We start from the raw sequence: 15,168 nt of genomic DNA, 5'->3' as shown, positions 1-15,168 counted from the left end.
ATACAAATTGAAGTAGTCATAAGTATAAAACTATTACAAATGTACTGTTTGAGTAGACGTATTGTATAATTACACCATTACATCAAAAATAAAGTAAGAAGTGATACAATCCAAAATAAAACTAATAAATTGACTGACTAAAACTTACCTATGGCAATAACACGTTATGAGGTTTGGAGACCTACGCATATAATTGTGCAAGATATGTCTCGAAACTAAATTAAGGTGTCTTTAATATCTAAAAATAAAATATTTGAAATTTAAAATTAAAAAGATATAGATTTGGCGGTTCTTTTATTTGAAAATAGTTGCTCAGAATCACTGTTCTGCTTTGATGAGTAGGCAATTATTGCTTGTCGTCTAATATACGGACCCCGCTATTGACTTGTCTTTATCCCAGCCAATCACTGGCTGCCCATAATGTACTAGGGTTGCCCCTTACTCCACGAAACGAGGGTAGTCTAGTAATTAAATGGAGCAAAAATGACACGAACGCCCTTATTATTCCACGTCTCTAAATTTTAAGAGGACACTCTATTCATCCCCAATCATGCAGATGTCCAAACAAATCAGGTGCTCCTAGAATTATTACTGGGCTGCCAAGTGGCATAATTTTATTGGTAATGAGATTTGTGCTCGGCCATTTGTTTTAGGACAGTCACATTAATAATTTAATCAAAATAATAAATAGTTATTATATTAAATTATTTAAACAATATTTAACCAAATGTATAATATTACCAAATGTATAATATTACTTGAATTAACCCTTGATTTAGTCTTGCTTAATCACTGCAAGTAATTAATTAATTAGAGTTTTTCTATCATAGCTTTAAGTTGATGCATGTTTGCTTTTCGTTTCCACACGAAAATGTACGAGGGAGGGACATGATTGCAAAATAAATATTTTATTTAAGCAATTGAAAAAATGTATTATCTACTCCCTTTGTTCAGACACAAACAAATATACCCTTTCATTTCATATTTTATAAAAGCTTAAAAAACACATAATGGATCCCACTTAAATACCTTTGTTCAAATTTCTTGCCTTTTTCATTTTATAACTTCTCATTCTCTTCACTGCTTCTTCTTTCGGTTTTTCAAGGAAGAGAAAAAAATGTTTGCTTCTGGGTACAGAAATGGAAAGAGCAAAAAGAAAGCCCAACAAAAAGGTTTCTGTTATGCTTGAGATTGGATTAGAGACTATATTATACCCCAACCTTGGTTCTTTGGATTGCTTTAACTGTAAGTAATAATGCTTTTGCTTCTTTGTTTCCTTTTCTGTTGCCTTCAGTGAATTTTCCTACTTTGAATTATTTTTGTTTCCCGTTTAAACTGTGTAATTCAGAGCTCGAATATGTCAACTTCGTTTTCTCGGGAAAAACTTAGAACAGTTGCCATTTTGGAAATCCAAGGTTTGATGCTTTGGAGCTTTTATATATATTTTAGATTAATTGACTTTATGAAGTTTTGCTTTTCCGATCTTTCATTTGAGTGCATTTGATTTGATGAATTAATCTTTTCTCTCTCTCTCTCTCTCTCTCTCTCTCTCTCTCTCTCTCTCCTTTGCCCAGAGATCTCAGTTCAGCCTTGAATGTTGGTGTCGCCCTTTATTTCATGTTTTTGTTCATTTATCTCACTGGATTTTTTTACTTGTCCTGGTATATGCATGTCAATATTATTTTCCAGTTCATTATCGCTGTTTTTGATGAACACTGTTTGATCTGATGCTGTGTTCTCTGTTTAATCTGTATCTTTTTATGTCAATTGATTTGATGTCATATGTACGGGCGGCAATCATTTTTTCAGGTTTTGGAATCTTTTTCCTTTGGGACATAAGACTGGGAGTTTTTTTTTTTTTTTTTTGGATCTGGTTTTAAATACCGGTTAGTATATATGATCATTGCAATTCTAAGTTGTTCTCCCTATGCTTTATGTTCCTTTTGATCTCTGTAACAAAGGGATCCTTTTGTTCTTACCATAAATACTACCAAATAGAAGCAATAATCTTTAAAATTCCTGATTCATTTAGGACACTTCAGCAATGTATGCAGAATTGCAGATTTATTTGTGAACACAGGTAGGGGGATAGTGAAGTTTTTGGTTTATGTATTGCTGGTACACTTGTAGCACCGTTCTTTGGTTTATAAAGTTTGGGAATATTTGGAGTACATGTTTATCTTCTGGTGAACTCTGCAATATGCCATCCTGCTGGTTTTCAAGAACTATTACATGTACTCAATACTGGAACAGTATGACCTCTCTTTGCAGCTATTCTCTACTGGGAAGGTAGTCTTTGAATAAAAGAAAATCAATTTGTCAAACACCAAAAGAAATTGGTTTGTTAAGTTTGTATAAACATTTTACTTCTTAGTTTCTTTTATGCTGACTATCTTATATTTTGAACAAATGAACTTTATTAAGATAACTTACTAAGAGAAACCATTGTAGCATTTTCTAGTCAATTTGAAGCTTATGAGTGCCTTCCAAAAGTTTTTGTTTACTCAATATGGGATCTTAATATCTAAATGCTGGAGTGATCTTACAACCCTATCTTATTTTGCTTATCAAACTTATCTCTTTTACTATTCTTATCCAAATAGGTGATTAAATTTTGCTGGAGTTAATATTGCATTGGATGCGTAGCATGTGTCATTACTGTGGTGCTGAACTTGCGAAGTCTATTGAAGAAAAGAGGAAACAGGATAATGGTAATGCTGTAATTTCAAGTACTGGAGACCCCATTTGGTCTTGTAAATTATGCTGTGAGAGGAAAGGAAGAGACTTCGTAAAGCAGGATGGTATTACTCCATATGCAACACCAATGATCAGTCCAATTTTCTCAATGTCTTGTAGTAACCGCTCATATTCTAGCTGCAGTAAGCACCTATACTTTTTTATTAGTTAATTTGTTTCAATTTCCTTTTAATCCAAACCTTTACATTTTGCATTCTGTTCTATCAGGTGATTTTTCAGTTGATATAAACTCATATGATCAGTGGGTTTCCTTATTCTCAGTTACGGTGCTGTTATATTAACTGGAGTCTTGAAATTAAATCATGGTGTGAGCGGGCATTTATTTATTATTTTTCGGGGGCGAGGATGGCCAAGAGGTTGTTTCAAAAAATATTCTGTCAAATGGCCGATTGCAACACCTGAGCTCAGAAGGCCCTAGGAAGAGAGTTGATAGCTTGAATATGATGATAGAAAGCAACTTGAGGGATAAGAAAAATAGCTATGATATGGACATAGTGAGAGATATTGAGATAACAGAAGCTAGTAATGAACAAGAAGCAAAAGAGAGCATTGTTGAAAATTCTCCTACAACCCTAGGCAAAGAAAATGGGGCTTCTCAGTCCATTAATGTTGAAATGGATAGTCAAATTTGGGAACCTCCAGAGCCAGAATATCCAGTGGATGACTTGGAGGGAACCGTGGCTTATGATGATGATGATGATGAATGTGGAGATGGCACAGAATGGGGAAAACCAAGTTCCTTGAGTCATATTATAGATGATGACAATGGAAGATACAGGTTTAAAGAGGAAAAAAAAAGAGCAATGGAAGAGGTAATAAATGGGAAGTTCAAAGCTATCATCAGTCAATTTCTTAAATCTGTGGGCGTTGCCTGTTCTGTTAATGACAGCAATAGTTGGGTGGATATAGTTATTTCTTTATCTTGGGAAGCTGCTCTGTTTTTGAATCCCAATGCTATTGATGACAAAGCAAATGGTCCAGATAGATACGTGAAAGTAAAATGCATTGCATCTGGTTCTCGCAGTCAAAGGTGATAGGAGTTAAATATACTGTTTCTTAAAATTACAGTTCTCTTTATGGATATTTATTCTTTAAGTAATTCAGATTTTACATTAAATAGACTCAAATGTTTTTGTTACCTTTGATGTTTCCTTTTTAAGATTGAAAGGTGGTTGTAATGTGCTTTTTCTGAAGCAGAATATAGTTCTTATAAACATCTGTTGTCTCTATAAAGTATAATTGAGGAACAGATTACTGTTTTTCTCTCCTTCAGTCTGTAGCATGTGAAAGGACATCCTCTTTTGTAAATTTTAATCGCCTTTTAGTTAAATGAGCATAGAGCACAAATGAAAATCCTCGTTCTGCTTATTTTATTTGAAAATATAACCCAGCAATTTAACGTTCATGCTGTTATAGGAATTTTCTCTTCAACTTATAAATTAATGTTTATTTTGCAGCCAATTGATCAAGGGATTGGTCTTCAAAAAGCATGCTGCTCATAAGCGCATGCAAACTAGGTACAAGAATCCAAGGCTGTTACTAATTCAGGGAGTCCTTGGTCAGTCGTCTAGTGGGTTGTCTTCATTCAGTTCACTAGATGAGGTAACTTGGCAATAACCAACTTTGTTTTTGTACTGCAGAGGTATGCTATATGTTTCTGATTATTGACCTATAAATACAGGAAAAATGTCATCTGAAATGTCTAAGTGAGATGATAGATATGTGCCATCCAAATGTGATATTAGTGGAGAAAACTGTTTCGCGTGATTTTCAAGAGTGTATCCTTGAGAAAGGAATTACACTGGTGTTTGACATGAAGCTACATCGTCTAGAGAGAGTTGCACTTTGTACTGGCTTACCAGTTATACCATCTGAAACTTTGATGAATCAAAAGCTGAAGCAGAATGACTCCTTTAAGCAGTGCGACTCCTTTCACATAGAAAAGTTCGTTGAGGAACATGCTTGCTCTGGTGAAGGGGGGAAACGACCAAGTAAAACATTGATGTTCCTTGAGGGCTGTCCTAAACATCTCGGTTGCACTGTAAGTTGACAACTTTTTCTTTCTTTTAATTATTTTCCCCTGTAATCAGGATGCACATACAAAAAACACTTTCTTAGGTGCGGGAAGCAAGATATCTAGTTGGATGTGGGTCCTGTTTATATGTCGGAGCAGTGTTTATGTGGAAAATATAGTAAGCAGTTCTAATCAAAAGATTATTCCTTTGACAGCTTATCCATCATTTCTTGCCCTATAACTTCTTGATGGGAAGACATCAAACATTCTTGTGCCTGTTCTCTGCAATTAATGAAATTGGATAAGGCCATCAATTCAAACCTCATTTATCAAAGGCCATTAAATATTCAATTATAATTCGCATTAAAGTACTAATTAGACCTGTAGCTTCTTAGGTTTTTATATATGATGATTTGTTGTAACTAGTAAGCTTGAAATTCAGAATTATCTTAACGCTTAAACCTGTTTTGTTGAAACGTTGAGAAAAAAGCAGCTTGTTGTAGTCTTTGATCTTTCTCATAGAAATACTTAACTCCGTATAGCATATGGCCTTCCCGTATTAAAAATGTGCTTTTCTTATTTTAAGCCTTTAGTTAATTTACATTTGACCAGTTTGTATAGATTGTTGCTCTGGGTTGTCTTTCCTTGTTGATTAGACTTTTGAGAATTCAGTGTCGTGTCTTCCACTTGAGTTTCTTTTGCATCATCCATTTTTATACCTTTGGTTTCTCAAGAACAAATCGTGTTTGATATCTGGACTTAAGATGTTTGACCTGATGCCATCTGTCTGAAAACAAGCTCTCTCTTTCCTTGTTTCTTTTCCGGTTAGATATGTAGGCATATTCCTGTGTATGAATTGCCTTGTTAATTTGATATCATAATGCTGCAGATTTTGTTGAAAGGATGTCATTCTGAAGAACTCAAAAAGATTAAGTGTGTTGTGCAGAATGCCGTTGTCATGGCATATCATTTAATCCTGGAAACTTCTTTCCTTACTGATCAGAAGGCAATGTTCTCTAGAATTCTTTTCACTGGAATAGCAAATGTGTTGCTACCAGGTCGGGAATCCTGTGCTTCAGAAATCGGTAACCTGAGTGTTCCTTGTCTCAATGAGTCTACTGCTGAAACTCGATCGCATGAAATTGACATTCCGATTTCCAATGCATTCCATGAAGAAGGTTACCACATAAATGGGGAAATAAATGGTGATCAAATCATGAATTCAGGATTAGACTACAATTCAGCATTATCTTTGGAGCCATATAATCCGGCAATTCTCTCTGGGTTGTCGTCTATTTCTGCTTCTCTGAAGAAAGTTATAGGAAGTAATTTCCCTCTTGCATCCACTGCCCCTTATCGGTCATTGTCTGCATATTTTGGGTTAAATGGGATGCAATCCAAGCTAACAGAAGCAGTTCCGACAGTGAAATGTTTTGAGGTCACAGATGAATTTTTTGTGGAATCTAAAGGTGATCCTGATGAAAAGAAACCTCTTGAGGACAGACAACCCCAATCTTCTCATGCTTTCTTTGAAGCCCCATTTGACTTGAAAGCTAATGGACATGATAACGAAGAACTTAACAATAAGGACCTCAACACAATGTTGAATTCACAGAGTATTTTGGTTCTTATTTCAAGCCGGAATGCCTTACGGGAGACTATATGTAAGCAAAGCCATTTTAGCCATATAATGTTCTACGGGAATTTTGATGTTCCTCTTGGAAAGTTCCTTCAAGATAAACTACTCAATCAGGTCTGGAATCCCCTCTTATTAGTAGCTTTTTCTCTTCTTGTTAATTTTTCTCCATTATTTTGATGAGACGAGGTTGATTAGATTGCCAACTTCTCTGAAGTATTGGAGATATGATCTTTATCTTGTAATGTTTTGAAATTATGTCACCTACAATTATTGGTTATTTAGTTTACCTTTATTCTCATTAGAAACTTAGGTAACCTGAAGTTGTATGATAATGGACTGCATTTGAATACCTAACTTTTTGTCGCTGTCTGACGCTGTTGGGTTTTCCACTGACAGAAACTTCTGCTTTTGCAGGGAAGTCAGTGTGTTGTATGTGGTGAACCGCCAAAAGTTCACTTTTACCATTATGCACATCATAGTAAGCAATTAACAATACAGGTTAAACAGCTTCCTAAGCATTTATCTGGGGAAGCACAGGGAAAACTCTGGATGTGGAGTCGCTGTGGCAAGTGTAAAACTGGGAATGGAATTTCAAAAACTACAAAAAGAGTGCTAATGTCAACTGCTGCCCGTAGTCTTTCATTTGGAAAGTTCTTGGAACTCAGCTTTTCTGAACACTCTTCATCCGGCCAATCATCCAGCTGTGGGCATTCTCTGCATAAGGACTTCCTATATTTCTTTGGGTATCGATTGCTGCTTCTCTTGTCATTTAACAATAAACTCACAGTACATTCATATGCACTAGTCAAATGGGAAAAAACTTTCCTTTTTGTTTGAGAATTATGCTTAATGTTTTTCTGTTAACACCTTCTGACTTTTAAATGCTTGTAAGTAACTTACTGCCTAGAATTTGCGGAGGTTTATACAGTTCTTATGCTCAGGGATTTATTCAATAGGTTTAGGGTGGTTTTCCATCTTAGAATGCAGAATAATTAGCAAAATGCATGCTTTTCCTATGGAGTTGTCTAATAATAGCTAACATCTCTACTTTTTTAAGAAAAAGTCTAGAAATTCTGCAAAGAGCTGCCTTAGAAATTTGATTTCCTCACATTTCTTGTCATGTTAATGTAATTGCAGGTCGGGTCCTATGGTTGCAATGTTTAGTTGCTCCTCAGTTACTACTTATACCATGTCAATGCCTCCACAACAGCTGGAGTTTAGTAAGTCAATTAGATCAGATTGGCTGAAGGAAGAGTTTGAAAATGTATGTTCATATTCCATTTTCACTGTGCTTTATCTTCTGATATAATGTTCATTCTGTGATGAAACATATTTGTCTTCTTGCCATTGACATTCACTCATGATAATATATTTGAATTGATATTGATATTTCCTCTAGGTTTATATGAAAGGGATGCTAATGTTCAGAGAGGTTGCAAGCTTTTTGGTGCAGATAAAGTCTCAATTTGAGGGCTCGACTCTAAACCTTAAAGGCTCCTTAAAGGAATTTTCTGATGTTGAAGAGATGTTGAAACTGGAAGCTTCTGATTTTGAGGTTGGTTTTCTCTTGTTCTTTCTGATCTATTGTTGGGTGTGTGATGCTTGTTTCTGTTTCTCCTTGTTTGAATAAGCTGTTATTCTAAGTGAAACTAGATTGTATGTACAATTTTTTATATGCATGATATCTTATCAACACAGTAAAATTAAGACTATTGTTGCTCTGCTATGCACTTGAAATCACTATTTAAATGATTCTGATTTTGAGGTTGGTTTTCTCTTGTTCTTTCTGATCTATTGTTGGGTGTGTGATGCTTGTTTCTGTTTCTCCTTGTTTGAATAAGCTGTTATTCTAAGTGAAACTAGATTGTATGTACAATTTTTTATATGCATGATATCTTATCAACACAGTAAAATTAAGACTATTGTTGCTCTGCTATGCACTTGAAATCACTATTTAAATGATTTTTTTTGCCACAGTATTTGAGTGTATGTTTCTCTGATTCATGTGTATTATTGGGCAAAAAACTGCAGGTAAACTTTCAGAATGCTGTTGCAGAGAATGGAAATGCAAACTTGGGTTTTCATCCACTCCTCAGCTTGACCCAACTAAGGTGGGATCTTCTTCTGGAATCATGCCTTTGGGATAGACGCCTGCATTCTCTCCTCTTGCCTGATCCTACAGTAGTAGTTGTTGGTGCCAATAACAAAGCGGTTCTGGAGCAATTGGAGTCGGATATGAGTAGTGCTGATGGAGAGGACAATAGGACAGAAGCTAAATCTGGAAATGGTGATAAGTGTTCTTATAATACAGGTAATCTGAAAGATGAGACAGGTTCATTTGTTGAAAGAAATGAATTTTCAGGTGATAAATTCTCTTCAAATGTTCCTGTTAAAAAATTCGAGGAATGTGACAGCATACACAATTCCACTATGGTTGAGAATATTGGAAAGCCAACAGTGAATGGTACATGCCCTGTGAAATCATCCAGCCTAGAGTTTGTTGTGACATCTAATATTTCTGTTCTTCCTCATCTTGGAGATGAGAATTATCAAGCAGAGGATGAACTGCTGTCAGATCATTTGCAAGTGGATAGAACAATTCCAATTTCTACAGAGCTTTCTTCCGATGAATCGATAGTTGACTCAAATGGATCTAGTAGGGGTGGATCTCCACGTTCATTACTATCCAGCTTAGAAAACTTAAACGGATGGTTTTGGATGCCTTTATCTGAAATCAGACAGATATACATGAAGGATCTTCTAAGAGGAAAGGCCCCCAAGTTCGAATCTATCAGTAGTTATACTCCTGAGAAAATACCCACGGGCAATCAATTAATCAGGGACGAAGGGACGAGGCTACACATACCTCTAGGAATGAATGATTATATATTGTCAGACTATGAGAGTGAACTATCAAGTATAATTGCTTGTGCATTATTGTCGCTGAAAGATCTTCATGCTGTAGCAGAAATGTCTAATGAGGATGGGAGGAGAGATAAACTAACTGAAAGTTTACGTCGCCACATTCAAGTTCCTACAATAACATCCCCCCATTGGTCTCCTAGTGGTTCATCTGATTCAGACTCTGTCTCTAGTCTGAGCATTTCTTCAGACGAGTCACAGTTTTCCAGTTTTGATGGGTTAAACTTGATGGATTCTTTAGTTCCTCCTGATGCTCTTAACATAGAAGTTCCTCTAGGGGTTTCAAAATCACTTGGGAAGGGTAAATACACAGTAGTATGTTTATATGCTAACCAGTTCCGTGATCTTCGGGAACGGTGCTGCCCTTCAGAGCTTGATTATATTGCTTCGCTTAGCCGTTGCAGAAACTGGGATGCCAAAGGAGGGAAGAGCAAGTCCTTTTTTGCCAAAACACTTGATGACAGATTTATTATAAAGGAAATTAAGAAGACGGAGTATGATTCATTTGAGAAGTTTGCTTTACATTATTTCAAATACATGAACCAGGCGTTTGAGTCTGGTAGCCAAACCTGTCTTGCCAAAGTTCTTGGAATTTATCAGGTTAGCTTTTATTTGTTTTGACATCTTGATTACTTTATTCTTTGTTTTTTTTTCTTTGAACATTTGAACATTTTGTAGGTGATAGTAAGACAGCCAAAAACTGGGAAAGAGACAAGACATGATCTTATGGTAATGGAGAATCTTACCTTTGGAAGAAACATTACTCGCCAGTATGATCTTAAAGGTGCCTTGCATGCTCGATTAAGTTCAGCTGCTGATGGTTCTGGAGATGTTCTTTTGGATCAGAACTTTGTCAATGACATGAATTCTTCTCCGTTATACCTTAGTAATAAAAACAAGCGTCTCTTGCAGCGTGCTATATGGAATGACACAACGTTCCTCAATGTGAGCTTTTAATTCTTTCAATTGGATTTTTTCTCCCTTTTTAGGTTAAACTTCTCTCACTGGGAATAAGGTACTGACTGAAAGGGCTATGATTATTTGCAGTCGATCAACGTAATGGATTACTCTTTACTTCTTGGTGTGGACACGCAGCGGCGGGAGCTTGTTTGCGGGATTATTGATTATCTGAGGCAGTATACATGGGACAAACAACTAGAGACATGGGTTAAGTCTTCTCTAGTTGTTCCCAAGAACGTGTTGCCAACAGTTATCTCTCCCAAGGAATACAAGAAAAGGTTCAGAAAGTTCATGTCAACTTACTTTTTCAGCGTCCCTGATGATTGGTGCTCACAGGAATCCTGTGATCCTTGTGAACTTGGTGGTGGCATTAGAGATGATGATATTGATATGTCCTCTCAATCCAAGTAATGGTATTTCTGCCTAGATCTTGTATTCCTTGTTTCTCTTTTCTTTGTTTTCCCTGGAAGTAGCCATCATTTTTGAGAAATTATTGTGTACATATCCAATCCGTTATCGTGCAGTTTTTAGCAATTTTTTTAGCAAATTTCTGGGGTAGTTTCATTGCTATAGGTCTACCATATCCATATTAATGTCCATATCTTTGTACAGTGAAGAGAGGAATTGTAGATAGCCGGTGTAATTGGAAGACTGATAATTTTAAAGCAATTTAAAGTTGGTGCTTTTGTTAATAGCATGTAAATATTGAAGTTTTATGTTGAAGATTGTACTTGCAATTATGAATGTATTGATGGGGATGATCCATCCTCTGGTTTTGACTACACTGTCAGTTATGTTCCCAGCAAAGGATTTGCAGATATTTAATATGGGTGGAAGATCTTAAAGGATGCAAGGATAAATGAGTATCAAACTCAGTAGCTGGATTTGTTTAACTTTAAGCAACAAGCAAACCCGCAATTATGAATAGGGTTTTGTTTTTGATGTTTTTATAATAGAAAAAGGTTTTTTATTTAATATTAATATAATTATTAAAATCTTTAATAGGCAAGTATCAATCGATAAAAAAATAATTTAAATACTTGGAGAAGTGAAAGGTGGAAAGTGTAGAGGAGTAAAGAGGAGTAAAATTGCGGTTGAGGGAAGTAGGAAAACCGGGAAAGGCATACATGGAGAAACATGATTGGGTTGTGAAGATTAACAAAGTGACAGTGAGTATGACTTAGTCTCTCTTCGTCCACGCTCGTTCTAACAGAAAGAATCTTGCCCACTAGTGTGTCTCTCCATTACGCACTCCCACTTAATATTTTTAATGTTAACCCACTTGCACTTGAGCTTGCACTTGCACTTGCACTTGCACGGACCCTTCTTTTAAAGACTCCCACGCCAGGAATCAACCAAGCCAAGCAAAGCACAACGCAACCCACTTAGCTACTACAACGCTTACCCAAACTTACCAAACCTCAAATAAACAGTTTACAGGTAATTTTTCTTTCTTCAGATCTCACCTTCTGTTTTTTTCTTTCTTTTTTTTTGGTGTCACTTTTTCTTTCAATTCTTGTCTTTACTATTTTTATTTTGCTTTTGTTCCTATTCGTTTTTTTTTTGGGTCGTTAGGTTTCGGTTTCCGTGTGCGTTTTATGGAATATGGTTTTTAATTGATGGGAACTCCAAATTGGGAGTGTTTTAAGATGGGTTTCTAGTTTTGTCTCTTTTCCTAACTCTAAAAATGGAACAAGGGAGGGAATAATTGAATTGTTTCGATGTCTTGTTATTATTTTAAGTGTTTTGGGTCGTTTATGGAAATGTTAGATATATGTGATTTGCATGTTGAGCAATGAACAGAGGTTTTTTTTAGCTTCCCAATAAATGAATTGGTCCTGTCTTGGATCGTGAGGTAAATTAAGCACAGTTTGATTGTCAATTGGTTGTTAATGGAAACAACTGTTCTTGGTTTTATCTTTTATTTATTTGTCTGTTTGTTTTCGTTTGGCCGGCATTGTATGTCATACACAAATTGCAGCTGTGTGTTTTGCATATAAGTTTCGCTTGAGATTCAATTACCATAAACTTTTCAAAAAGGAAAGAAGAAAATAGAGCATATTTTACAAGGGATGGTGTGTTGAACTATTTGGGGTTGTTGGAAAATCAAAGTGCACAAATCTCCATTCATGCATTCAGTATGCTTGTGATTCTAGCATCATCAGTCATTTCTATTTCTTTTCTGAATCTGTTGAATAGGAGTTAGGGTATAGAAAAATAAGGAGTTAGGGTTCTTCAGTTGATTGTCCTCAGAAGTTTGTTGATGCTTGGTAATCTGCTCGTTAAGTAGTACAAGTTTGTTAACAGAAAACCTATTTGCAGACGATGTTATTTTGTTGTCTTGAGAGCTGTTGTTCATCACAGGTAAAGTTAAAATTCACCAGTAACCAGTGGCAGAGAAAGTGAAAAGAGATGGATTCTGGTATAGCAGACAGGGCACTAATATTAGAATTATAGTGTTATATCCTGGAAAGATCTAGCATAATAAGTAGTCAAATCACTGTTGGTGAACTGAGAAATGTTTTATTTTGTCTAGAATTTCTTATCGTAAAAAACTGTTCACTGGTTTAGCTTGCTATTTGCTAATTTGATAATGTTACATCTTATATTCTAGGCAAACTCCTCTTGCTTTCTCTGTTGTCTAATTGTTGATAGAAATTGCAGGCATGTCATCAAGGCACACGATGATAAGCATTATGCATTATGCATTTTGCTTCATTCAGTTAATGTACCATAGGCTTAGAAACATGTACAAGAAGTCTCAGTGGGATCACTGTTTATTTTCCTGTTATACTATTACCAGATGCTCCTTTACAAATTTATCTTTTTATTTATTTCTTTATTCCTTTAACAGTTAAGGTACAGCAAGCTGCCTTCTTTCCCTTGCCTGTAACTTAAACTAATGGCTGAAGAAATTAAGGGTCTCCTCATTTTCTTCAGTGTTAGTCTGAGAAAATAATGAGACATATCTGTTATTTACTTGTTAAATTACTCGAAAGAAACGTTACCTCTGTATGTGTTACACACCCTGCTTTGACTTTAGAATGCACAATGCACTTAAGATGGATTTATTTTTATTTTTTAAGTTGCATGGTTTACTATCATATGTGCCCTTTCATGATTTTATCATTTTATTTATATGCTTCTTAATCAAGATTCGGAGACTCCGTGTTGGGACCAAATTAGTTTCCCCACCCCCCTCCCCTGCATCCGTCTGCAACTGTCAGCAAGTGGTAGTACCAACTTGATAGAAATTCTAAGGCAACTGAGTCAAAATTCAATGATCTATTCTCCCCGATAACTATTAATATAGAATGGTAGTCAGGTTTGATGTTCCTCTTTGATTGATTGATGTTTGTGTTGCTTGTTATACCTACACTTTTTAAATTATAAGATAATGGGCTAGTAGCTTTCTTAGGAAGCTATTTGAAATTATGTCTCTGTTGCTGCACTTTTGTGAATTATTTATTTAATTTGAGAGTTGCATTTCTTTATTTTCATATAAAATAGCTCTAATTTGACAGTAGCTCCTTCATTCTTGGATTTGGTTTTCAACAACCTGTGATGGAAAACTGTCCTGTTTAAGTTATTGGACATTTACATCTTATCTTCTTATATGTGGCTGCAGTATCGCAGTGATAGAAAGTTAACCTCTGGTTTGAGGGTCTCCAAGGCCAAAAGATGAGTCTTGCATGCCTGGTGTGCCACAGTGTGGAAAGTCCATCACACTCTTTCCGGAGTTACTCTGTTTCAAGCTCAGATAACGAGGGAAGATGTTCAGCTGTTGCTAACTGCTTAGCAAGGAAGACATCTCTACCATCTGCAAGACCAGCTATAACAACGACCTCCAAAGTGGCCCCACAACCAAATTTTCAAAACAGTGTTGGAATGGCAGGTCCGCCACGTCTGGTGCGTAGTCGTGCTGTTAGGAGGGATCTTGTGAGAGACTGGAACTTTGAAGAGGTTGTGATGGAACGCTAGTTTGCTTAGTATGAGGTGCAAGACTGTGGGGGCTCTCTCCATTTGGGCTCTCTATTTTGTATTAGTATGCAAAAACTGAACTTTTCAGCATATGTAACACACTGAGTAAAGATTATTGAATGTGAAGAACATATCACATGTCCTATGTCTCCTGCCTTATTTGTTTAGGTGTTTTGGTACAGCATGGGCGTGGCTGACAATGTGTACAGCTTCCTCAACCCACTGCAAATTTGGGTTAGACAGGTGGAAGCCAGCAAGATTGGCTCTGCTCAGCCTCGTTAGACAGCATTCGAAGTTAGTTTTATTATTGTCCTCAATTGTGCCAGCTGGGGCAGTCCACTTCATCTGCCTTTTATCTTTATCTTTCATTTTGATGTATGATGATATGGTTCAGATTGAAATTATAGATTTTGTTGTAACTGAATACCAGTGGAAACTGAATTTTGGGGATGAACCCCACACCCAACACTCATAATTTAGTCTAATTCCAAAGTTTCAAACTTTAAGTCTTACTTGCTCAAAAGGTATATCTTATGCTTCCTTTCAATTTGAAATGAAACAATTCCTTGGATTTGAATTAATGATCAATTAGTTTACCATTGATGAGATATAAAAGTATTTTTTAATAGATATATAAAATAATGGTTTTTATTTAATTATTTATCTTCAATTAGTTTTTATCATATAATATTTTTATAAAATTTGTTATTAGTGTCATGAGTTAACCGAAAATGGAAAAACAAATAAAAAAACAATAAAATGATTAAAACGGTATTCATAATTCTTCAGCAAAGACTAAGGGGTGGATGCTCCACTGCAGAGGAATCCAAATAAACCATTCCTGCAAGCTCAACATCAAGTTCTATTTCTATATGTTAAATTCTCCCAATTATAT

General features: G+C 35.8%; 1 protein-coding gene across 4 annotated transcripts; it reads left to right on the top strand.

Moving 5' to 3' along the window:
• The first annotated feature begins 952 nt into the window (after positions 1 to 952).
• Positions 953 to 14,779, top strand: LOC107891367 (putative 1-phosphatidylinositol-3-phosphate 5-kinase FAB1D). Of its 4 annotated transcripts, XM_041100677.1 has the most exons (13): positions 953 to 1,245; positions 2,604 to 2,879; positions 3,019 to 3,787; positions 4,215 to 4,359; positions 4,439 to 4,798; positions 5,661 to 6,524; positions 6,825 to 7,153; positions 7,548 to 7,674; positions 7,810 to 7,965; positions 8,442 to 9,932; positions 10,011 to 10,277; positions 10,380 to 11,732; positions 13,921 to 14,779. In XM_041100677.1, the coding sequence occupies exons 3-12, from the start codon at positions 3,198 to 3,200 to the stop codon at positions 10,701 to 10,703; spliced, it is 4,653 nt and encodes a 1,550-aa protein (XP_040956611.1). In that variant the 5' UTR covers positions 953 to 1,245; positions 2,604 to 2,879; positions 3,019 to 3,197; the 3' UTR covers positions 10,704 to 11,732; positions 13,921 to 14,779. The 4 variants fall into 4 exon arrangements, with proteins under 4 accessions (XP_040956611.1, XP_040956612.1, XP_016671632.1 ...); XM_041100678.1 differs by lacking the exons at positions 953 to 1,245; positions 2,604 to 2,879; positions 3,019 to 3,787 and adding an exon at positions 4,041 to 4,060; XM_016816143.2 differs by lacking the exons at positions 953 to 1,245; positions 2,604 to 2,879; positions 3,019 to 3,787; ... (6 more) ...; positions 8,442 to 9,932; positions 10,011 to 10,277 and having other exon boundaries at positions 11,362 to 11,732.
• The last annotated feature ends 389 nt before the right edge of the window (positions 14,780 to 15,168 follow it).

This window comes from Gossypium hirsutum, chromosome D09, assembly GCF_007990345.1.
Source record: "Gossypium hirsutum isolate 1008001.06 chromosome D09, Gossypium_hirsutum_v2.1, whole genome shotgun sequence".
NCBI classification, from domain to species: domain Eukaryota; kingdom Viridiplantae; phylum Streptophyta; class Magnoliopsida; order Malvales; family Malvaceae; genus Gossypium; species Gossypium hirsutum.
This window is presented reverse-complemented; position numbering and strand designations above follow the sequence as displayed.